The sequence below is a fragment of the Dromaius novaehollandiae genome, chromosome 1 (assembly GCF_036370855.1).
Source record: "Dromaius novaehollandiae isolate bDroNov1 chromosome 1, bDroNov1.hap1, whole genome shotgun sequence".
In the NCBI taxonomy this organism is placed as follows: Eukaryota; Metazoa; Chordata; class Aves; order Casuariiformes; family Dromaiidae; genus Dromaius; species Dromaius novaehollandiae.
This window is the reverse complement of record NC_088098.1, coordinates 192506531-192530990: the sequence shown is the minus strand read 5'-3', so window position 1 is coordinate 192530990 and position 24460 is coordinate 192506531. Positions and strand designations below refer to the sequence as shown.

The 24460-nt window shown below is 39.0% G+C and overlaps 1 protein-coding gene across 7 annotated transcripts in view; it reads right to left on the bottom strand.

Moving 5' to 3' along the window:
• Positions 1-24460, bottom strand: part of CCDC169 (coiled-coil domain containing 169) — a 53938-nt gene that overhangs the window by 13556 nt on the left and 15922 nt on the right. For 4 of the 7 annotated variants that reach the window (XR_010387275.1, XR_010387276.1, XR_010387274.1 and 1 more), the window contains exons 5-8: positions 20827-20925; positions 19790-19843; positions 15859-15935; positions 3746-8189 (exon numbers count right to left, since the gene is read on the bottom strand). Coding sequence is in view for 1 of the 7 variants with exons in the window: in XM_026098317.2 (XP_025954102.2) it covers positions 12220-12322; positions 15859-15935; positions 19790-19843; positions 20827-20925 (333 nt within the window). In the remaining 6 variants the exon portion in view is untranslated. Of the gene's footprint in view, positions 1-3745; positions 8190-9932; positions 12323-15858; positions 15936-19789; positions 19844-20826; positions 20926-24460 lie in introns of those variants that run through there. The other 3 variants (XR_010387273.1, XR_010387277.1, XM_026098317.2) reach the window with 3 other exon arrangements.

The window sequence follows — 24460 nt, the reverse complement described above, 5'->3', positions numbered from 1 at the left end:
AAACAGGTCATGGTCATAACCTGGGAACTTTCTGCCCAGCTATACAAAGCACACTCTTCTACGGTCATTAGTACACATGCTAACCAAGAGCTAGGTAAGTTTCCTCCCAATCAAAGAGCTAATTTGATTACTTAGTGGCCTTTAGAAGGCAAATTTCAAAGCAACAATCTATTTTTGGCTGAGCCACTTCTCCTTTCAAAAACATTTTCCCAAGAGCTCAATTCAGATGAATGGGATGCAGGCCAATTGGGATGGCACTACATGTTCACAGAGCTGTACAGATCTACTGCAATTTCCACTGACTGGCCTGAAGAATGTACCTGATAGTTAAGGGTATAATACAGCAAAAATAGAGAAAATCCTCAGATTACAAAACAAAAAAAAATAGTCTATTAGTTTGAAAAAGATCACCTGAGAATAAAATTTAAAGTATTGCCAGTTTGCTTTTTTTTTCCATATATTATCCTCAAGTTTTCTCCTACAGTGCCAATCTCTTCCAAGCGGGCAGCCCTATCAAATATGCACTCCCCACTGAGTGCTACTGCAGTGGGAACATGGTTAATTGTGATGGCAATAGGTACTCACAGAAAACAATTCCTGTATTGCTGTACCCAGTACTGCAAACATTACTTTCAGCAACTTTCAACAATTTTACAAATCAACAGATGGTGATTTCTACATGGAAAATTTGAAAAAAAGAACCAAGACTCATAAATAGGATAGCTAGTGAGGAATTGTAGTCATGTAAGTTATGGAAAAACTTTGGTATGAAGTATTTCCCACGGACATTTTATTAGTGTTTTCTGTTGTAAGTAAAATATATATTTTTAGAACTATGAGCATCAACATTTTGTACTGTGTTTCCATTTTTTTCCATAGCAAGTAGCATCTTATTCTAGAGAAGCTGCAATCCTAGACATGACACATGGCCTCCAGGCTGACTTTGATTTTCTCACTTTTCTAATAGAAAAATCAAGCAGCTTCCTCAAAAACCAGCTGCACTTTTTAGTTTTGTGATTACAGTACCCAATTAAGAGTCAGGTGCCTCAAAGTAACTTTAGTATTCAACTATGATATTGACACCTTTACTGCTTTCACCACAGTCTTAACTTAAGGACAAGATGTGCAGAAAAAGAAACGGCTTATCTGGTAACAGTTCCACACTTGGAGAGAAAAATCTACATGTATTTCTGCACACACTGATGAAGCCTCGACTTAACCTTCCAGAGAGGCACCAGGGTGTCTAGTCAGCTCATAGACAAAATGCTTTTAATACCACTGTTTTGTTAAAATTTGTCAAATTCCCTACTTCAGGCTTTTTAAGTTGTGTTTAAGGTTATTTAAAAAGCAGAAGAGGGAGATTGACATGTTATATTTAAACTAATGCTTCATGGGCAACAATGAGGAAGAATTAACCTAGAAACAACCTCGAAGCGGTCCTCCCTGGGACCATACATACCAGAACTGCTGATTCTCCAGCGAGAGGGTGAAAAGGTTACACAAACCCTCTCCAGCTTCTCAGTGAGAGGGAGACTTTTCCATTTCACTTGATGATTACTCCCAATCTTCTTGTATATATGCATATTTCATAACATAAAGAGGCATATGAAAAAAACATTCTAACACAGCTTTTCTGTTTGTCAAACACCAGAAAATTCTGGCTGACTGGGGAAGACACGCATGTTGCAACATACATGCAATGGTATCAGTGATGTGTTTATTTTTGTACCGCAGAAAACGCAGAAAAAGATAAAATACATCTGAAGGGAGCACTTCACCCTTCCTGGTCACCATCCCAGTAATTGGACGACCGGCCGGCTGGCTCAGGCTTCTCCCCAGTCAGCATCTGAGAGCTGCAAATCTCATCCTTTGATTTCTGACTTTTCACATTCAATGTACAGAGAACATCAGTGACAGATTTAGCATCACGAATTCCCTTTCTGGAATCTAACTTTCAAGCCCCGTATAATTTAGGGCCTCTTTGAATCTGTAAAATCCTTTGAAAAATCTGGCTTTTGACCTACACGTTAACAATGCATCCTGTATTATTTTCTGATTCACCGTCTTTTTAAAATGTCCCTGAAAATTTCTCCTGGGAATTCTGTCAGACAGATGTTCTTCTGTCAGACATCCTTTGCACAGATACATTGGCAAGTACCTCAACTAAACCTACACTCCACATGTAAAAAGAAATGCCAATATATTACCCTACAGGTTTACTTTAGAACATTTTCTCTTTCTTTTTTCTTTCTCTATATGAGAGTTCAACCAGTCCATTAAGCTTTATCTTTGAAAGTAAATAAATTAGGCCCTCAGCAAGCCTCTTTTGGTCTGTAGCAGAAGTACCTTCCTTGCCTGTGAGCATACTTTTAGATTTAAAATAGTCCTCAAAAGGTATTTCTTAAGTAAATCTTTCAAAAACTCTTTACAGAGTAACCTTCTGCCTCTTCCTCTGCTCTGTACCAATGCTTGTTTTAAATTGAATTTTATATGAAGTTTTATACTATGATGTTTTATAAAATGTTAAACTTTCCCTCCAAAATATCTCAAGCCAAAGTCTTTACAGACCAGTTTCATTCCATAAATCTATTATTTAGATAACTCTGCCCAAGAGTAACATAGGATGTAGTTATGTAGACCAGCCTCAAAGAAGTGATGGATGGTTTTTAAGTACAATTTCAACTTCTATTTACATTGTTTCCCTTCTCTACTTTTGCTCACTTTTTTTTCTCCCCCCAGATTATTGGAGCTTTTCCTCACAGACAGCTTTGGCTGGGAAAGAAGTAGGGCCTCTCCGTTATTAGCACGTTCTCTTTTACATTTCCTTTCTCTTTGGGGCACAGACCATTCCCTCTTTCCTCTTTGGAAAATGCCATTGGCGCTGTTCCTAAATAATACTTCCTTGAGATGAGTGGCCACATATAGTCTATATAGCTGTGCATTAAGCAGTAAAATTCAAGTAATCTTCAGCGAACGTTTTGATGATGAGAGCGGGGAGAGGAGAGGATGTTGATAGTGATACATAGTTGGAAAAAGGCACAGCAGGCACCTCTGGGGCCTGCGCTGGCATTAGGAAACAGATAGTGCCAGGAAATTACCAGGCCAGAAAAAAAAATCAACTGGACTCTTCTATGACTCAATCTTGCAGGTGACCAATCTAAATAAAATGAGACTATGAGGAATAAGTTTGCAGTACCGTAAAACTGTAAAATGCTAAGGTGAGAAAGTATCTGCTTTGGGTACTGGAGAACAGAAGAATGAGCAATTAAGTAGGAACGGGAGACTAGAAGGAGGACTGAGACAGATGTTTATGCTATGGTATAGCAAAGTTTGTTGAATATCTGCCATGAAATTTGCTAGGGTTCCATCCCCGAAATCCAGCCCTGGGGGATAGCGTGAAATGCCATAGCTACTGTTTTAAATCATGATATACTGTCAAATGCTGATGTTAAACATTAATTGCATGCATCACCCTCCAGGCCCTGTGGCTTCAACTTACATGTGAATCTTAGCATGAAGGTCTTGGGAGCCGGGAAGAGGCCAGAATAAGTGCGTGAACCCAACGTTACGAGGTAACTTGCACAAACGTGCCATATGCTAAAACGGTAAACACTAGACTGCTCGTAACAATCTGGGGCATGATAATCCCTTAATGAGTAACAGCAGGTGCTAAAGTGCTTAAAGTAAATCACTTCTGCATTTTAGTGAGTTGTTATTTATGTCATTGTTATCAACAAGAACAAACCTGACAGGACTGGCAGCGGCCAGTGACCTCTGCTACCGAACGATTTCTGGTCTCCGGGTTTCCAGGAGCTGTGGAGTGTCCCCGGCCTCTCCGAAGGTGGCTCTGGATGTGACACTGCCAGGCATTACAGGGATGCTTGCTTCTCGGGGCCTGTCCCACCACCTGCAAGAGAGAAGGGCACCCGGGCAGCCAGGGCAGCCCCAGTCCTGGGAACTGGGCACTGCCACAGGGATGGGGATGGGCTGAGGCCGGGATGGGTAGTTGCCTGTGGGTCGGGGTCAGGGAGCTTGTGGCCAGGGAGGGACAGGGTCGTGATGGAGCCAGCACTGCTGCAGTGTTATGGGGCAGGAACTGACAGCCCTGGGCTGGGCTGAGATGGAGGCCTGGGGCTGGGCAGGGTCAGGGAGGCCCTGGAGGTGGGCAGGGACAGGGAGGGCTCAGGGAGCCCCCAAGGCCTGGACACACTGCTCCAATGCTGACAGCTGGCATGTTTAGTTCTAAGCCTTTGAAAGTGTCCCTTGCTGCAATAATACACAGTTTAAATGACCCAAAAGCAGATTTTGCAGAGCCCAGCAATTTGTAATCAGATGCTTCCTCTGAACCTTGCAGCAAAAGCATTGCACACTGGAAGTTGAAACCCATGTAGGCTGAAAGAGAGATGGGGACTGTCAGCATTGCCTTCCTGTAATGCTTGGGAGACTGATCCTTTGCCTAAGAAGGCAAAGGGAAGTAAAGGAAGTCCCACTGTTTGGCTGTCTAAAAGCAAAGCCAAACTGGATGCAACCATCAGAAAATGGTTGCGCTGGTGAACTCACCATGCACTGGATGATCCAGCCCCTTCTTAGAGTTTGTTTCTTCTGCTTAGCCTGCCGGTGCTCTACCTGTGCATTCTCCCAGTGATTTGCCTCCATCCAACACCAGCATTTTTTCCAGCCTAAGGACCTCAAGTTCTCAAATACCACCTTAATCAGTGACACTGCGATAAAGAATGAGATAGCTTCTGTTGTCAACTTTTGTTAGCTATGACCAAAGATTGCTTAAAACTGAGTACAAATGGTTCCAGTTTCACAAATCTGGTAAAAAGAATACTGAAGTATAAAAACCAGATATTCAAATGATTATGCCTAATTAACTACATTTGTAGGCTTGGTTTTGTTGGAAAAGTCTCTATAACCAAGACTGCTGAAAGAAAAGTGGTGTCCAATACCTTTTTGGAAAATTTGTCTTCCTTTTGTTTCCATTCTTAGCAATTAAGTGAGTTCCAGTATCAAAGCCTAGCCATGAAATTCGAATGATCTTTTGTAATAGGAAATGTTTGGTCTTCTAATTTTGATTGGGTTGGAGAGAGGTACTTGTTATACCAGTTCTCTCTCTGGCAAGCATTTTGTTGATTTGGATTGTTAGGAATTCCCATTACTCACCCAGTCTTGCATGTCTGTGAGGGACACTCAGGAACATTAGCCACTGAAGAGGTATTTGTGAAAATTAAGAAATATTAGCCAAGACAGAAGTGAACAAAGCATGATGCAATGGCTTTTTTTAGACATCCCAAGTGGATGTCAGATGTTCAGATGTCCCAAGTGGAAAATAGCACAGAAGTGTGCTCTTTCAGTTCTTTCATGCTCTCTTCTTTCCTCATCAGCTACTAATAAGACACAAGGTTCTTGCACAAGCACTCCTTTGAGCCAGGATGTTGAAGACAGAACAGGAGCAGCATTTGTCGTCTTTGTTCAGGTATCAAAGAGAGACCAAGGGCTTGGCCAGAGAAAGTAGTAAATGACTTCTGATGATAGTCTAAGGCAAGGCAGATGATGTCATCCCAACATTTACAGTGCATTTGGATAAACTTTCCTTGCCCTAAAACTGTATTATACTAATGAAATTATACTGTCAGCAATTGCAGACCTGGCAGTACTTGTGAACTATTTTAATCCTCCAAGAATGTATTTGCCCAGCCAATAATTTGACTTGTCATTAGTAAATTCCTAACTCAGCTTTTTAAGAGACAAGAACACACAAAAAATATTGATCTTTAGGTTACCAATTCCTATCATATGATTACATCAGATTTCCCCTAAGGTGTGTAGCAAATTGATCTATGGGCTGTATTTTCCGACCTTTACATTGGAGTTCCATAGAGAGGTCTTTTGTTTTAGAATAATATTACCACTTGTTTTGCTTTCAAAAGCACACAAAACTTACCAAATCTGTTTAAAGGGAACAAAAAAATAAGGTTATTTGTCCTTGTAAGTGCTGCTGCAACATGGGAATCTATCAGTGGGCCTTGTAAACATGGTGCTTAAAGAACAGGTCCTCTGTTGTGTGCTGGGCTGTGGCATGAGGCATAGATCTACCCAAGGGAGAGTCAAGTGCAGATCAATATTTCTTCTTGGCTCTGGCTCTCTACTGACTGGGGGTACTACCCTCCGTAACCAGACCAAGTAAAAGAAAGACTTTGTCTAGCATAGAATTCAGCCTACCTAACTATGTATTAGATAGCTTATTCTGAATTTGCCATCCTTGAGACTCTTTCTAGTCAGTGGAGAGAAACCCAGTAGATGAATCATCTGACTCATTCTAAATGTTTCTTAGAGTGGAAACACCCCTGAAAGTACCTATTTTTTTCCATTGACTACACTTGGAGTTTACAGTGATTAGTTCAGATTAAGATGTATGACTTCTAAGTTGTACATCTAAGCTAGGACTGACGATTCCCATGCTTAAATTTCCTTCCTTTCCACTTCTGTGCCTTTTCAAGGCATATCTGTATCCCATTCCTAATCAGCACAGAGAGAGTCAAAGGGGCACATTCGTATTGCTTCATCCTTCTCCCAAAATAACCCTTCAGCTGTGTCTGATTTCTCTGCTCCCTAGCTTGTGTTGCTTGGTTAAACCACATCATTCCTTAGCAGATTCCCCGCAAGACACTTGCTAGTTGTGAGGAGGGATCAGACAGCTGCAGGAAGAAGCGCCTATTGCACAGCGTGGTAGGGTGAGCAAAAGTGTTTCCAGCCACACCTTACAAGGGACCCTTCTCTTCTCATGGCTGGCATTTTTTTCTTTGTCAGGATTTGCACAGCAACTGGTGTCATAGTGCTGGGCTGTGTTTGTTGGGCAATACCCTGACATGACCATTGACTGGTAGTTTTTTTTCAGTAAGATGCAGCAGCAACAGCTGTTAAGTTTCAGCACCAACAGAGCAGAATGTTAGTTATCCTTTTTGTGTTACAAGGAAAAAGAAAATCCATTTGATTTTGGTTGGGCTTATCTAGGCTTACTGTATCTTTACCAGCTGGCTTCCTTCTGGCATTGATGTATTTATCTCATATCTCTTCCCAGCTCCAGGAACGTACTGTTTTTCTCCACTTTACAGATGGGTTCCTGAAGCAGAGTTTGTGGTGGTCCAGGCAACAAAGGGAGGGGTGAGGAAGTGACATGGAGACTAGAGTCTGAGAGCTTTACCAGACTGGAACTGAAGCTATGCTGCTTAGATCAGAGTAGACAGCACCCTGGAGCCCTTTGCTATCTAATCCAGATAGGATGGTGGAGATGCTCAAACACAGGCCAGGCCACAGCACCAGAGCACTCCTGGTTGCAGAAGATGAAGAAACTGCATTGCCTCTACCTGGAAGCACAACTCATACTCTGAGCACCATTAAAAACTGCCCAGGTACCCCAAGCACAAGCAGCTGATTAGCATCTCCAGCTAGGTGCATCGGAGCACCTGCAATGAGTCAGTACTGTGTTTTCGGACCTGTTTTGTGTTGGGTTGTAACGGGCAAAATAGTTCAGCATAGGCCCTACAAATAATCTGCCTCTCTAGAAGGAGAAGTGGAGATGTTCATAATGGGCCTGTGCTAAAGGTACACCTCTCCCTTCTCTCCTCTCCAGTCCTCAGCTCTATACTGTAGATGAAGAGTGCAACTCCTGCTGCTGTGTTACTACCATCAGACATACCTCTTCTCATTGCTACCCAGCGACGTGCCAACATCTCTGGTTATAGTAAGGACATCTGAGAGCTAGCTAAAGGCAGTTATAAGCACCACAGAAAGTTCCTGTAAGATAACATCAAGGGCACAGCTAAACCAGCTAGCTGTTACCTGTCTTGCCAGCCAGAGAACACAAAATATACCTCAGTTCTGCTTCATGAGGAATATGAAGTCCCGACAGTCTTTTTAAGAGAATGTGATCTCGGATGCTGTCACCTACACAGAGCATGCCATGTGGAGGACAGTGACTGCAGCGGATGTCACCTATGTGACAGGCATCCTGAATGGATTCACAGCTTAAACCAATCCTAACAGCTTAGCTTTTGTTGGTTCTTGGCCATTTCCTCAGACAAGAGAGCAGTCTGGGTGAGCCCCTTCTGCGGAGTGATGCATCAGTCTGCCCTCCAAGATACACAGATCCATTGGGAAAGCCTGCTCCCATCTCCACTCTGCTCCTGTAAAAAGGAAATGGTAATTCGGGCTACGTGTAGTTCTTGGTCAGTAACTTACAGGACTGATTAGGGAAGTTTAGGAGAACTTGACTTACATCTTGGGATGTAATCCACAGAACTATATACAATGTTTGTATCTTTGGAAGAGTGGGTTAAACTGACCTGTACAACCTACTGCTGCCTTTGTCTGTCTACAGATGTCTGTCACTAATGTGTAAAGAGATAAAACTGTTCCAATTAGCTGTGACTTTTATTCATGCAGTTTACTCCTGCTTCCAAACAGGTTTGGTTCAAATTACTGATTGACACCAGTCTGGCAGCAACAGCGGCAACTGTTTAGCAGAAAAAAACGTAAGGGTTAATTTATTTATTTATTAGCTGCTCTGTTTACATTACATTTCAAAAAATGTCTGTGCAGCAGCTTACACTACTGGAAATGCATTAAGAGTAAATTACACATCTCATCTTTACTGGTGGAGTTGGAATGTCAGAGTAATCAGCAAAGCCACGAACTGTGCCGCCTAGTCAGTTATTTATATAGAGAACCCATCTTTAAACAAAGTATTTAATCAATGAAATATTTTGCTTATCGTTAATAATATTCTGAATACAAGGAAACTCATCTCCCAAGTTCTCTGGAGTCTGTGGTTGTGCTGTCTAGTTACATAATAATCAACCACATGGTCAATATCAATCCAGTAAACATTTTAATTTTATTCTGTCGTAGAGAAATACAGTGCTGCGATACTGATTTATTACAAGAAAATCGTGACTCAATACTCTCTTAAATCATGAGACTTAAAATGAATGGTAGTTTGGGAAAGAATAAATGTTTGCTTAACAGCTTTTGAGTCTTTTAATTCATATTTTCCAGCAATGATGGGGTAAATACTTCAAAAACCACAGTTACTTCAAAGTCATGACGCCTCTGAAATCAGTGGACTTGCACGAGTAACTACATAAAGGAAGCATGGGCTCAAATTCCAAGAATCAGGAGATCCAATTTCTTGGTCCATCAGTTATGAGCACTTAAACTATAACAAGTAGGCCTGGAATCCCAACTCCACTCTGCACTGCAAGCAAAATTAGCCAGATTCAAACCTTCGACTCTGATCTTATCTTCCTGTTATCTTTAGCTCCATTCACTTACTGACCATAATAATCAGCAATTCAAATTCTCTTTTATATCTTTAGATTGTCCACTGCTTAGAATCTTCTGTGCAGAGACTTTAAGAAAACAGAATTTACCTTTTAACAGTTAGCAAACAAAACAGGTAACAAAAGGTTACCCTATCACTAAATCAGGGGGGAAAACAGACTTCACTACAGTCCCATCCCTAGTTTAAAAAGCCAAGCTCCGTGATTCAGTCTTCCGTGTCTAAAATGAGAATAACAGTACATACTGTGCACTGAAGTATTAATTACTCCTAAATGGATTGAAATCCTCATATAGAAGATTTTAAGTACAGACACATAACTGTTCATTGCTTCAAAAGTAAGCAAAAAACATTTCACAGCACAGCAGAATAGTAGTGACACCCCCTCCCCAACAAAAAAAAATCCAGGGATTTCAAAACACCTGTCCAACCCCCAGAAAACAAAACAAAACACAAACTCCAAAATAGTTTGGGAAAACTATTAGAAAAAAAATTAACACTACGAAAGTTTCATTCAGATCAAAAGAAATAACACTTTTGAAACCAAGAACTACTCTGCTGCTGTTACAAAGAAACTTGAGTCATCAAATTTAGTCATCAGGAGTGCCTTTATGTTCAGAAAGACAAGAGGAAATGAAATGCAAAGTAATTTAAATAGTAAGAGCACAGAGCTATGACCATTCTGCAAAGCAAATACTACAGCTGGACACATAACTAGAATGGTGAAACACAAGTTTTAAGGCTTAAGTAATTACCAAACAACTGAGTTTCAAATTCTGAGCTTGCTCTGGCAGGCTGAAACAGGATAATAAGTAGTTCTCCTCAGATCATTACAGTACCAAATAAATGTCTCTTTTTAAGTTTCAAAATTGTTACCTCAGTGAGCACTACTCATGATGGAGGTATTCAAGTCTCCTGCTGTAAATAAATGCTGTTCTGCCATGTTCGTGCAAAGTTTCCAGTTCTTTCAAGGTGTTAGAGGGACTGGAGCTGAATGCATTGACTATTACATTTGATTCACAGACAGGAGTAAGAACCTTCTGCTGCATGAATCCAAGAACTGGATTATCTTCACTACTGCAGATGTCCCTTGTCTTTTATGCCAATGGAACCATTAGAGTGATTTTTTCTCTCCCCTTCTCCACAATGACAAATGCCAACACAATCAAAATCTGGAAATTTTCCATGTGAAAAACAGGAACAGAAGAGTGCTAACCCAGTTAGCTGTGCTATGCTTTCAGTGGTGACTGGGCAAAAGAATAGCCAGGCAGACCAGCCTGCTTATGAAAGAATGATACCAGATGCATTATGGTAACACTATAAATATCTGTTATAATCCCATACTATGCGAGAGAAAAAAAATGGGGTTTCCACAATGAACATGCTGTACAATACTGCAAGTCTTTTTTCCTTGCATTTTTGAATGACATCATTGATCTTTTTCTAATAGTTTAATTACAGCCTCACTTTAACACTCGCAGTAATAAGGAACTATTAGTATTGTTCTCAAAGAGACAAAAAGCTTTATTAGATACTGCAAAGAGCTAGAGATGCTCTTAAAAATAATAAAGGACAGCCGATCAATCCCATTTGCTCTGCCAAGAGCTTTTAAGGTGTAACCCAGAGGTTTGAAGCTTCATTATCAAAACACTGTTTCTGTTGCCATCAAAAAAAATCTTACTGAAGTTTAATGACTAATATGTTGCAGTTAATGAAACTGCAAAAATGATTACATGCTTGAGAATGAAAATACAAAGTAGTTCTAATGTTCCTTGAAGAGACGACTTTGGATTCTGAAAACATACAGATCAGTCCCACTGAAGAATACTTAAGAGATTTTTATGGAACCCAGACTGTGGATAAAAACATTCATCTGAGAGTTCAAATTTCAAATAGTAGCATACTCATATCAGGAAACATAATGTATGTGTAGTGTTTAAAACAAACAACTGCTCCACAAGATATGCTCTGAAGAATCTTCAATTAAAAAACGTTCAATTTTTCTTTCATTTCTCCCTATAACTAGTGCCTAAAGTAGCTGGAAATGGCAATGTGCTTCTAAACCATGCAAACAGGAGAAGATGGTCAACATGGGTTCTGTGGCAAGCCAGCTTTTTAAAAAGCTCAGTATGGAGCTGGCTTGCCTTCTGTGCTGGTTTAAGAAAGCTTATGGAGTATAACACAATTTTATAGTGTAAAGGGATTATATGACATCAGGTAAGAAATCAGACTGGCTAGTAAACTATGTTGTTGGCTTTTTTAAGTAACAAATTTTAAAATGCTACATGAAAGAACGTTCAGCTGTCCCAACATCAGACTATTTGACAGACTCACTGTGTTGCTGTACTGAATGGGGGTGCCTCCTGGATGGAATTTTCTGAGATTTACTGTTTTAGGTAGTGAGATTACATTTCAGGTTATATCACTCTTCCTTTTTCCTCTCAGTTGAGAGGTCAAAAATGTTAGAGGCTGTTTTCAATGGCTGTTGGGAGGCCAAAGAGTCTAAGGATCTACCTGGTACATAAAGAAATTAAATAGATCTAAGGATCTACCTGGTACACAAACAAATTAAATCCAAGCCTCCCATATCCCTGATGCCCAGAATCACAGACGAGAACCAGAATGGGAAGGGTCAGAGACATTAGAACAAAGATGGCAACTAGAAGAACAATTCCATTGAACAAAGATGGCAACTAGAAGAACAATTCCATTAAGCAAAGCAAAACACTTACTCTAAGGCTGCCAAGAAGACATGCCAGTCTGGGTTTGTTATCATAATACAGCACAAATACGTTCACTTTGAATTCAGAAACTTCCAGTTAAATATATAAAAACAAGAATAAAAGTGTTTGGAAGTTCTTGGCAAGAACATTAAATCAGCCCTTTAGTTTTGGAAGCTGCTTCACTCCTACAGTCTTTTTAATTGCTCCTTTTTTGGGATCAACCATCTTCTGATTTCCTGGAACACTGCACCTTCCTCTGAAATAAAATGGGTGAAGATAGTAATGAAATATCACACTCCCTTTAATGCTGCAGAAATGTTAACTGATAGGAAGTTTCATGCTTTTCATATTAACACAATTGATTGTTATGTTTAATTAATAAACCCGAGAGATGGAAAATAAGTGTATTTCTGCTTTTGAGGGCCAGCAGAGCATTTAATTACTCTGTGTACAAACTCAATCCTCATCTTATTATACCTGACTACTTCCTATTATCTAAATGATGGCATTTGAAGAACACGAACTGAATGTTAAACATTTGCACAAAGAAAGATAATTGGCTAAGGAGCTATTTTCATCAGTTACATAATCCCCATCAAGAAATGGAAAAACACTTCTTGTAGATGTAGCTACAGTTCTCTGCAGGTACATCAGTCTGCAGACTCGTGCTCTTGAGTCCATGATCTTACACAGGAAATGCTGGTAGCAGACTTCTGTGATGGCAGTCCTATCATAGATACACCACCTACATGAAGTCTACAAGAGCTGTTTTCATCTTGATCTTCTAAGCGAAATCAGTGGGAACATAAACAGGTTTCCACAGGGAAAACAGTGATTCCACAAACTGGAAGGGTCATTCTCATGATGAAGCAGGATGCATCTCTACTTTTATGCAAAGTACCTTTGTTTCTCTCCCTGTTCATCACTACAGTGGACAGATAGCACTTCACATACTCTAACAGCCATATACAGGGTTTCAATATTTCTCCCAAATAATAAGGGTTCTGAAGGAAAATATATCACATCATCTCTTTATATTCATGATGATAGCTAGAGAAATATTTGTTATGTGGTAGAAGTTGTGACGACATGATCTGGGAAAATTTAAAATTTCTGGGCAAATGGCCAAGAAAGCTGTCCCTAGGGCTTGCTAGTCCTGTTCTTGAGACTAATGGTTCCTTTGTTCCAGCTCTTAAGAGCAGCATGGTCTTGAAGAGAGAGCCCCACAGGCATATGAAGCTGATTCCACTTAAGAGCTTTGAAGACCAGAACCAAAAGCCCACATTTACTCGACAATCAATTAATTATTCAAATTCATATCAATTAATTATTCAAACCCCATTGATTAAAGAAACAGCCACAGCAGAGCTGAACCAAGCAGACAAGGTATGTCTGTGTGGCACTGTGTAGGCAGGATAAGCTCCTTCCACTCACAACCAGCTGGACTTAATCCAGCTGCAAACCAGAAGCCAGATAGTTGCTGTCAGTGCAGTATTAAAATGAAGTTAACAGGCCCTGCTATACGCCTGGGTTAACAGTAAGGGCTCAGAATGACATTAAATTGGTTGCTCAGACTGTATAACAGACATGAGGAATCAAGACATCAGTGTTTTTCCACAAATGCCAGCTGTCCTGTTTTCTTGTTTTACTGCAAAATACCATAAAAGGGCCTCTACTGAACTTGGCTTCTATGTTTGAATGGCCAGTAAACAGAATGCATCAAAAATTAGTGTTCACAATTACCATTCAGAAGTGTTACAATGTTGCTTTAAAACACAGGTTGTGTTTTCCATACCTGCACCTATTACAAAAACCTAACATTAAAACAACCATTAAACACTGTTTCATAGTAGGGTTTGAGATCCAGTGAAGGCAGGTGGTTTCTGAAAAGCCAACAGAAGGGAGGTAAGAACTCTGGGCAGAAAATTTTGAAGTTATTCTCAAGGACAGGTTTAATTTCAATGAGACAGGTCTTCACTTACTTGAATGAAATTATTTCTCATTAATGTCAGTTTGAATGAACATCTTTCAGGCAGTAAATCAATACATAATTAAAAAGGAATAACATAACGATGGCTGTGTTAACCTTGTGATTGACGAGTGTGTACTTACACCTAGCATTTCCTGAAAATACTAACTATGCCAAATCCCTATTCTTATGTCTATGCTGCCAACTAGAACCAAAGTTTGTACTTAAGGTTATAAGTCATTGGTTATAAAAGCCAGTGCCTTCCAAACTACGTAGTCCTTAGTGCTATCAATGACAATGCAAAGGACGAAAAGTTCCCTTCATGTGTGTAAAGTACTTTGAAAAGTTAAAAGAAAAAAATTCTCTGAGGGGGAGTGGATGAAACCGATATTTTGTTACAACATGCATCTTCTAAGACCAGTAATTAAAGGCAATTATATTTTGTTTTGTTTATTATAAAGAGAATTACAGAGACCCACTGTCATATAATTTCAGGGTAAGTAATGATCTGCTAAAATAAATTAATAAAAATAACAGAGCAACAGATAATCACAGAACTGTGCTATTTCTCAGCAAATCTCAGTATCTGGCTGATGGTATTTAATCTCCCCAAAGAGACAGTGAATTTTCCTAGTCCTAACTTCTCATCCTCCTCTACAGGAGCTATGTTAAACATTCACACGGCCAGAACCAACATACTGGTGGTGCATGGGGAATCTCAGCCCCATACAGTGCTTGTTCAATACTGAGAAACTTCAGTTGCAGACATTAGCTCATATTGTACCAATATCCCCTCCTGGAGCATGAAGCTCCAGTGCTGCAATTTAAGAAATCCTGTTATTCTACAGATATAGAATATTCTGCACATATAGAATGAAGGGATAAAGCAGGTAAGCAAGTATGTCTACATAATTTCATGTTTACTCATGTTACTCACTATATTTTTAATGTTGTCAATATGTATTGCGTATGCTTGTTTAATAATACAGTAAGTGTTTGGGTTGGTCTAAGAATAACTTGTTGTGACATAGAAACCACAGGAAGTCTCCAAACAGAAAATATTCGGGAAAGTACCACAAGCAAATATTTTATCTGCCTACCCTGTTTTCACATAATCTTGAGGGAAATCTACTTAAGGCCACTGGAGGCAGGATACTGAGTTCAACATACCTCTGATCTGATTCCCTATATTCTTAGTACTTTATGCTCTTCATGTTTCCAGTTTGGTAAAAAAATAAATCACCTCCAATTTAAAACTTTCTAACAAGGATTAAAACCAGAAATATATTTTATTTCTATATAGCTCCAGCTGGGCTCTGTTCACATTTAAATTTTTGAACCCATATAACTAAAACCTGGCTTTGCTTTGACCAGAAATCTGTTAAACAATTAAGCCTTTACACATTGCCATCTAAAATTATTCACATTCTTATCCACAAAAAGCTTTACAGCCTCTGCTGACTGAAAAAGTCCAGGCTAAGCATCTAATTTAGTTACTCTTAATGGACTAGAAGGCATAATTGTTGCTCATACTCTGCAGTAATATAGAAAAACTGATCCATTTTTTAAAAGAGGTTGAAAGGGAAGAACTTCAAAAGTATTGTCAGATTCCAAAAAGGCCAGTTAAATATTTGAGTACTTCAATCTTGCAACATACTTAATATTAAATAAAACTGACTGTAATGCAGTACCAAAATGATGTTAAACATTAATATTTTGTCAGTAGGATTATGTTTAGTGGTATTTAATATGAGCAGGAAGTTATAGTATTCAAAGCAAAAAAAAATGAACGAGAAAACAAAGGGAACATAAAAGAAACTTACCTCAGTATCTGGTTTTCTCTCTTCCCTGTCATTGCATCTGGTTTTTGCCTTTCAACAAGTTTAAGTGTAGCTGAGGTCTGTAATAGTCACATTTTTACAAAACAAGTTAAATCCTAACCAAAATCACAGTTAAGGAAGTAAAATACTTTCAAACTGATTTAGATCCAATTTGGTCTTAATACAGCAGAGTACTTTAGACACATATTACACTGATATCTTGTTGATTTGGGGACTGAAATACATGCAAAAATTTCTTGCTGTACAAGGATACTATTATTTACTAAAGTGGATAATCAGAAAATACGTTAATTCCAAATCAGCGTATTTTTGGTCATACTGCCTAGAATCAGTATCTTTAATGAAGAAGCACTATGTTTCTAATATACTTTCCCATATGGGAAACAAAACTAATTAAATTATAATGACTTAGTTGTACTTTTGAATGATTAAGTCACTAACGAAGAATAGGAACTGCTTAAAAAAAAATACCATAGCATGGAAATCTCTGCATACTCTCTAAGTCACAACTACAGCACTGGACGTACTGAAAATCTAAGCAGTTATTACCCTTAGTATTGCACATAACAGAATCTGAGCAGGATTAAATCAGTTGGTTTTCTTTCTCCTTAGCTCGCACTGTTGCTTTCTCACCCAGCACTTGCCGGCTTATCCAGCTATCTTTACTAGAACGTCTTCTCAGAGGGACAGCTATAGCATGGACAGAAAAACAGAAAATGTAGCAAGTGTGGGACTTGTCTGGCTGCCTTGCACACTTGTGTGTGTGGTGTAAGTAATGGAATTTTATCAGCCCCTTCAAAGAGATCTGTCAGAAGTATGCAATAAATACATGATAATCATGACATGTATAAGGTACCAGCTATACCAGGCCAGTGAAGATGTTTATGAAAGCTTAGAGGTTGAAAGCTTAGAGATTTTGAGGCTATCTAAACAGGACCCAAGGTTTGGATTATTTTTAACTTTACATTTTAAAGCATGTGTGAAAACATTCTACACTTTTGAGAAAAAAACTCTGGCACTGAAAAGAACCATGTGTTTCACTGCTTGTAAGACAATGGTTTCTAATGTCTTTCTATGCGTATAATGCATTAGGCAAGTATTGAAGACCCAGTCATAGGAAAGTCAGCTATAACTAAAGCAGAATTTTTTTCGGCGTGCACTTGTTAAAAATGGAAGAGGATCTGCATGGACTTAATTTCTTGAAGGCAAGACTAAATTGTTTGCACTGAAGGAACTCTAGTGAAGACCATAGCAAGTATGATCCACCACCTGTAATTTTATGACACATTAGGCAAGGCCTATGCTATGACTGCTTTGACAGATTTTGTATTTATATGAACATACCGTGCCAGGATATAAAATTAATATCCATTGCACAGCTTTTACTGGCAAAGTTTACTCCAGGCCTATCCCAACTAAAATGAGCCACACTAGCATGAACAGTTTTCCATGGGCAATATCTATAATGATGTTTTGTTTTTTTTTTTTCTGCAGAGCAATCTTAATCACAAATCAGACTCTACTATTCTAGTAAAAGCTCATGGTAAAAAAATCTAGCCTGAGAAAAAGGTCCTTGGAAAGATCTGTTCTGGATTTTCTTCGCCTGCTTCTCAAACTTCTGAATATCTGAAAACCACCAGAAAGTGCTTGGGGGTTTTGTGGAGCCCAAATCCAAAACCAACAGTTTTTCAGACAGAAAGCAAAACAAAAAGAGCAAAGCAGAATATACTACAAATCACTGCTGCCTCTAACATGACTTCCAAAGTTTGTGAAATGTTTGGTTTATTTTAACAATATCATTTAAAATTGACTACTTATGGATCCAGACAACACAAACAACAAAAGCACTCACAAGATACATTTATTTTGTAAAAAAGCAGAAAATCACATGATAATTAAAAAATATAATTAAAAGAAATGGCTGCTCAGAAGCCGTTTTCTCCTCTGTTTCTGCTGGAGGCAGCAAGAGGGATCCAAAAGAAAATGGAAAAAAATAAGAAAAGCTTTTAGAATCTGAGAATTTTAAACACTGACCAGTAAAAAGCTTCCATTGTTTTATTAAGAGCTACAGAAAAGCACAAACATAATGAGGAAAAAAATGTCCAGAAAAGACAGTACATCCATTCTCTGTAATTAAGACAGAGTGTCATTGGAATATATTGTCACAGTATAAGAATATCCTAGGTAATATTTACGTTGGCATGTATGGAAAATGTTAGCTTATGAGTAAATCTCTCTTTAACTCAACTGCTGCCAACTTGATAGCACAGACTCTAGGACGGTGAAATTTTGATACAGCCAAAAAAAAATCTGGGCTGAACGTAAATTTATTTATGCCTCCATTGTTAAAATGATCTGTTAAAACTGAAGGCATGCATATGCAGATTTTAAAATAACATAAAAGCAACAATCAACTCAAGTTCATAGAAAAACAGGACCTGAAGGGACCAGATAGGCCAGATAAGATTCTTTTGCAACCAAGAATCAGCCACAATGAGGTTGACTACCATGTTTGGATTAGCCACGTAAAAGGTAAATGTCTAATCTAAACTAATCATCTAAGCTCTGTTTACAGCTCAGGAAGAGAGACAGATAACTCTGCAGGAAATTCATTGCATCTCAATCTAAAGCAGGTGTGATGGTTTGTGCTTTAAACATGGCTCTCTCTCTCCACAGATTACAGAGAATCCTTCTACAATGACTTTAGACTGGATTTTTAACATTCAGAGAACTAAAGCTGGGCAAAATGAATCTGCAGATGATTATTTTGCCCTAAAATTATTTTGAAATAATGGGATTAGTTACTGAAAATGTAAGCACTAACTATCTTCAGTGTGGGTCACAAAATCCTAGTCCCTAATGCCCTCCCTAATGCATACTCCTCACTTCAAAGAATGTTTAAGTACAGCCGAACATAATTTAAGAATACAGGGGGCACTCCTCTTGCTAGCATGTTCAGTAATAAAATCATTTTCTTCCTTCTGCATTTCCCAGTGTCACTGCTAATTCGAAGAAATTAACAGTTATCATTGGCATTTCCTGAGCTTTTACTTGGTCTAATGTTGGAAAACTAGTTTAAGCAATTCTTTCAGATTCCCCAAAGCAGCAATGAACCACATAAGAGAATCACTTGCCTGCTGTGCAAACACATGGAAACATTGCTAATTACAGCCTTTCACCCCAGTTAGCTATGCCAAGGATTCAGTGACAGTCATTCCACTGCATAGTTCTTGAGCATCACACTAAGCTATTACTTTTACATTATTCAGGAATTAAGAGATCTTTCAGAATAAGAAGTACTACGAACCTTTAAAGGTTGCTCACAATTCATCTTAACCATTTTTATGTATCATATAATTTGCAGAAATAAAATCTAATATCTGATTTCATAAAAATAAGGTACCTCATCCCTTCTGTTGTAAATGTAATTGAAGTATGTACTGTTTTGTCATTCTGTGTTGGCAGGCTAACTTGTCTTTAAAAGAAAAAAAAGAGGGAAAATGAAAAAGAAGAAATAAAACTTAACATGAGTGCCACTGCTGCTAATAATTTTGTTCTGTTCATTTCAGCAAATCATTAAACAGCAGCATGCTACTCTCATGACTACTGGGTGGGCAAGCAAGTATCAGACAATTGCTTCGGCTTTCTCTGTGCAAGGCACAATGACTACCCTTCCTTGGGCGCAATGAAATTCCAATTGATGCAAAAAAGAAAAAAAATTTAAAAGTAAACAAACTGCCAGCCAAACAAAGTAATCCTTCAACTACTAGCTCTGAAAAATAATCAGCTTTTGATATGGTAGATGGATACAGTGATAACAGATTTTTACCTCATGGCATTAATAGCTGCTGTTGCTGTATTAAGAGAGCATAATGATTTTTAAAAGCTATTGAGCTACATTATTTTTTCTTACCTGTAAGATCTCTGAGAGGTACATGCGCCGCTCATCATTGGCTTTGTGGTAAGCCTACGTTTAAAATAAGGAATGCATGCTACAATTAATCAAAATATTTTAAAAGCTGAATCATAAGAAGCAAACAAATGCCAGAACATTTTCAGTGATGCACCCTCAGCAAGTTCACAGACAACACAAAACTGGGGGGAATGGCTGATACACCAGACGGTTATGACGGTGCCATTCAGAGGGACCTCAATGTGCTGGAGAAATGGGCAGAGAGGAACTTCATGAAGTTCAACAAAGGGAAAGGCCAAGTCCTGCACCTGGGGAGGAACAACCCCATGCGCCAGCACACACTGGGCACTGACTTGCCGGAAGCGGCTTGGCAGAGAAGGACCTGATGGTCCTGGCAGATAGCAAGCAGAACATGAGCCAGCAACGTGACCTTGTGGCAAAGGAGGCCAACAGCCTCCTGGGCTGGAGTACTGTGTCCAGTTCTGGGCTTCCCAGTACAATAAAGACCAGGATTTACTGCAGAAAGTCCAGTGAAGGGCCACAAAGATTAAGGGACTGGAGCATCTCTCATAACAGGAGAGGCTGAGAAAGGTGGGCCTGATCAGCCTGGAGAAAAGAAGGCTCAGGGGGATCTTATCAGTGTGTATGAATATCTGAAAGGATGGCGTAAAGAGGATGGGGCCAGACTCTTCTCAGTGGTGTGCAGTAATAGGACGAGAGGCAACGGTCACAAACTGAAACATAGGAAATTCCGTGTGAACATAAATGAGGGTGGTTGAACGCTGGAACATGTTGCCCAGAGAGGCTGTGGAGGCTCCATACTGGAGATATTCAAAACCTGGCTGGACATGGTCCTGAGCAGCCTGGTCTAGCTTGGACCCTGACTGAGCAGGGGGGCTGCACCAGACAATCTCCAGAGGTCCCTTCCAACCCCAACTATTCTGTGATTCTGGGATATCTATTGTATGTTCCACTGTTTTAGAGTGTCAGACAAGAAAATGGCTTTTATGGATTAGAGGCAGATAGTGATTACAAACCTTTGCTTCTTGTTCCAGTCTAAGTTCATAGTCTTTTAGCTGGTTCTGGAGACTTTTCTTCTCCTCTTCTAGTTGCTTAAGAACCTGCTTTAAGGAACCCTGTGGTTATAGTAAACAAACCAATATTTTACAAGTATTCCTATTCTGTATAAAGAGAGTCAGAAATCACCATCACAGTCCTTACTCTTCAGGCATTACAATATTTGTCATTCTATTTGCTTATCATTCACTTTTTGTTTACTCCTGCTGGCACATCACAGAGACAAAAGTGATTAACCAGATGCTGCTAATATCAGTTATGCACTACAGAATTCCACTGCGCTAAAACAACATAGATTTAGTTTTCTGCCCTGATGCTCCCTGTTAGGTAAGCCAAATCACCTTGTGGTGACCACCCAGAATTGCTCCCTACCTCTAACTAAAGTTCACTCCCATGACTACTTTTTAGTAGGAGGATTTCAGATCCCATCTGGAGATCCATTTTGAAACCACTTGCCAGGGGAACTGATGGACTGACTGAAGAGTCACATGGCATGTCAGAGGTAACTCACAACAACCTGGCTAGAAAGCAGCATGTTTTGGGGAAACTATCTGTCTTAGACATACAGCCCTTTACTTTGTCTACAATTGGGATGAGCTGGAATAACAGCGGTAGAGTCCATTTTGGTTACTGGACAGTTCTTTCTTTGCTGTGTAGTGAGAACACACTGAAAACATATACCCAGGTGCAACCTCCTCAGTTCCTATCACAGGCAACTGCTTCTCGTAATTCCTTTCATAAATTGATCTACTCCATCCACTCGATATATTCTTATTGGGAGGCTCTAAGAGTTGGCAATTTTTTAATTCCTTGCCTCAAATTATTCAGTCAGTTTATATCTATGTCTTCTTGCTTTATCTTTAAGACAATTGCTCTTCTTCCCTGGTGTTTGCCACCAGGATGTATATATGGAAGACAGGAACATCCTTTTTCCAGCATTCAATTTGCTAGGAAAAATAAGCTAAGCTTTTAAAAAATCAGCTCTCACATAACAGACTGTCCCTTCATCTGATCATCATAGTAGCCCCACCTTGACATAAGTTGGAGCTCACCCTTCTTAACCATGGAAGAGCAGACCCATAGATAGTACTCCAGAAGCCATCTCACTGCCTCGAACAAAGGTAGTAATACTTCTTTGTCTGTATAGAGAAATTTTAGGAGTGCATTTTCCTTTTTTATAGCTGGTGATGGCTTACAGTCAATATGGATCAAACAGCACCTCCATATTCTCCTCCGCAGCTGTGTGCAGGTGATCAGCTTCCAGTTCGTAACAGAATTTGTTTGCTATTGCCTAAAACCTTTGGTTTATATTATTAAATTTTATTCCCATTTTTAATAATGTAGTCCTCAGTGTCATTCTATTTTACACGGCATCCAGATCCCTATTATATTACATAATTAGTATCAGGAGAAAATGTCATATTTTATTTCTACCATGTGTGTCAAAGTCATGAATGAAATGGTGAGATTAGTTGTAAACCTGATCCTGGAAGAACTTTGCTTGCACTCTCCCTCACCAGTCTCCACTACTATGTTCCACTTGCCAGCTCCTTACCCCTTAACAAATCTACTCATTTTCATTTCCTCCAGATTAATCAGTCACTTCCTATGTGACACTTTATCAATTCTTTATCAGAGGTCACAGTGAACAGAATTACTACATTTACCCTATTAATAGAGGTACTGTACCATCAAAGGAAGTCAACAAGTTTTCCCAGCATGAGCCACCTTTAATAAATCTGTATTTCAGTTTGTTTTTGTCCCAGTTATTCCTCTCTTTCTCCATCTAAAATTTACACAAAAGACTTGCTTTTCTCCAACTGTACACAACATCATCATCCACAACTTTATTAAAACCTCTTGCTATCATATCAGTGACATACCAAGCCAGTTCTTTCAGAATCCTAAGGTAGAGATTACCCATTTCCCGCAATTTGAGCATATTCAACTCTTTTGAGTTTTCCTTAGGATTTGGTTACAGTTATGTCCTCTTCCAAGCACTTGTTGACATTAGCTATTTCTTCCTTTGTCCTGCATTTGATTTTTTCTGTCCTCACTGAAAACTTAGGCAATATATACATGTTTAAATTACAGCAAATTAATTCATCATCATGTCATCTAACAGTTTTTGACTGTTTTTTCTACAATGTTCTTCTAGATTTCCTAAGCCTAAAGCAGCATTCCCTCCTTTTCATACATGATTTTGTGATAAAATGTGTTAAATACAACATCCATTGAGATCTGCGCCTCATCATTATTAACAGCATTTGTTTTTCAGTCTTTATTTACAAATATCACATATGATACAATTGCTGGAAATAGTCATCTAATAATATTATATCCAAATTCATATCCATCCAAACATTGTATTTCTATCTATATTTAACTATATGGATGGGATTCAGTTTGAGGTGAGGATATCTAAATTTGGTTGTCCATATGTGAACTGAGCTCCTGCTAGAGCCACAGTCAATAGAATCAATGAAGCTCAGAGAATTATTCAGCTGAGCAGCGATGAAGAACTCAGTTCGCTTGTCTAAACCCAGATGACTCTTGCCATCTGAGATGCCGTAGGGTGTCCAAGAACAGCCATGTGTTGCTGACAGATATGACACCACGACTGCAGAAGGGACATGCCCTTCCGGACTGGCAGTGGGCTACTCTGCACTGAAATGGCTGCAAGTCCCTTTGTTTACACAACTACCCCAGCACAGATGTCTACTTGGATGAATCTAGACATGAATCTACAGGCTCAGCTGACTGTATTGACTAGACCTCCATTGCCTGTAATAGAAGCTAAACATCTAGCTAACATGCAGACATCTATACATAGACAAGTAAATACTGGTGTCTTAATATTTAACTCATTCATATTGTTTCAATATGTATTTCAATATTATTTCCCAACATTATTTCAATAAAAATCTATTTCCTATCCATCCTCAAGATGATTTAATCCAAACAGATGATGAAGCAATAACTAAGTGCATGAATGTAAAAGTCTATCAGTCATATTTGCAACATGGCACATCTCTGTTTTGATCTTTCCTGTGAAGTGCATACCTTTTATACCTCTTATCACATCATGTTCTCATTATCACTATATTAGATTTCAGGCTAGTCAGGTCCTTTCATTTGTCCGCCTAGGCCCCTTGTGTGAAATAAGCATCTGTTTCAGATTTTTTTTTCTTTTTATTTCTAACTCAAGCATTCTCCTAGCCAGAATGGGCTGAATTCTTTCACTCTCTGTACTGACTACCTGAACACTGTCTTAGCAATATCAGTTATTTCCTCTTACTATCCTTAATGCTTTGTTATGCCCTTATTTAATACATTTCCTTTCCTATGTATTAGACACGGAAAGGAAGATAATACAAATCTGTCCAAGTATTCTCCTCTCTTTTGTTTGTATATTTTTTCCTCTACTTACCATGCAAACCCTGGCTCCAGGAGGCCATATAGTCTATTTCTCAGAAAGCTGTTATGAATATTTGTCAATGGTCAAAAAGCCCAAAATCCAATCTTAAACCACCTCTTCATCTTCATGTTATTGTTATAATTGTTCCTTCCGTTCCTTGGTCAGATCACTTCAGC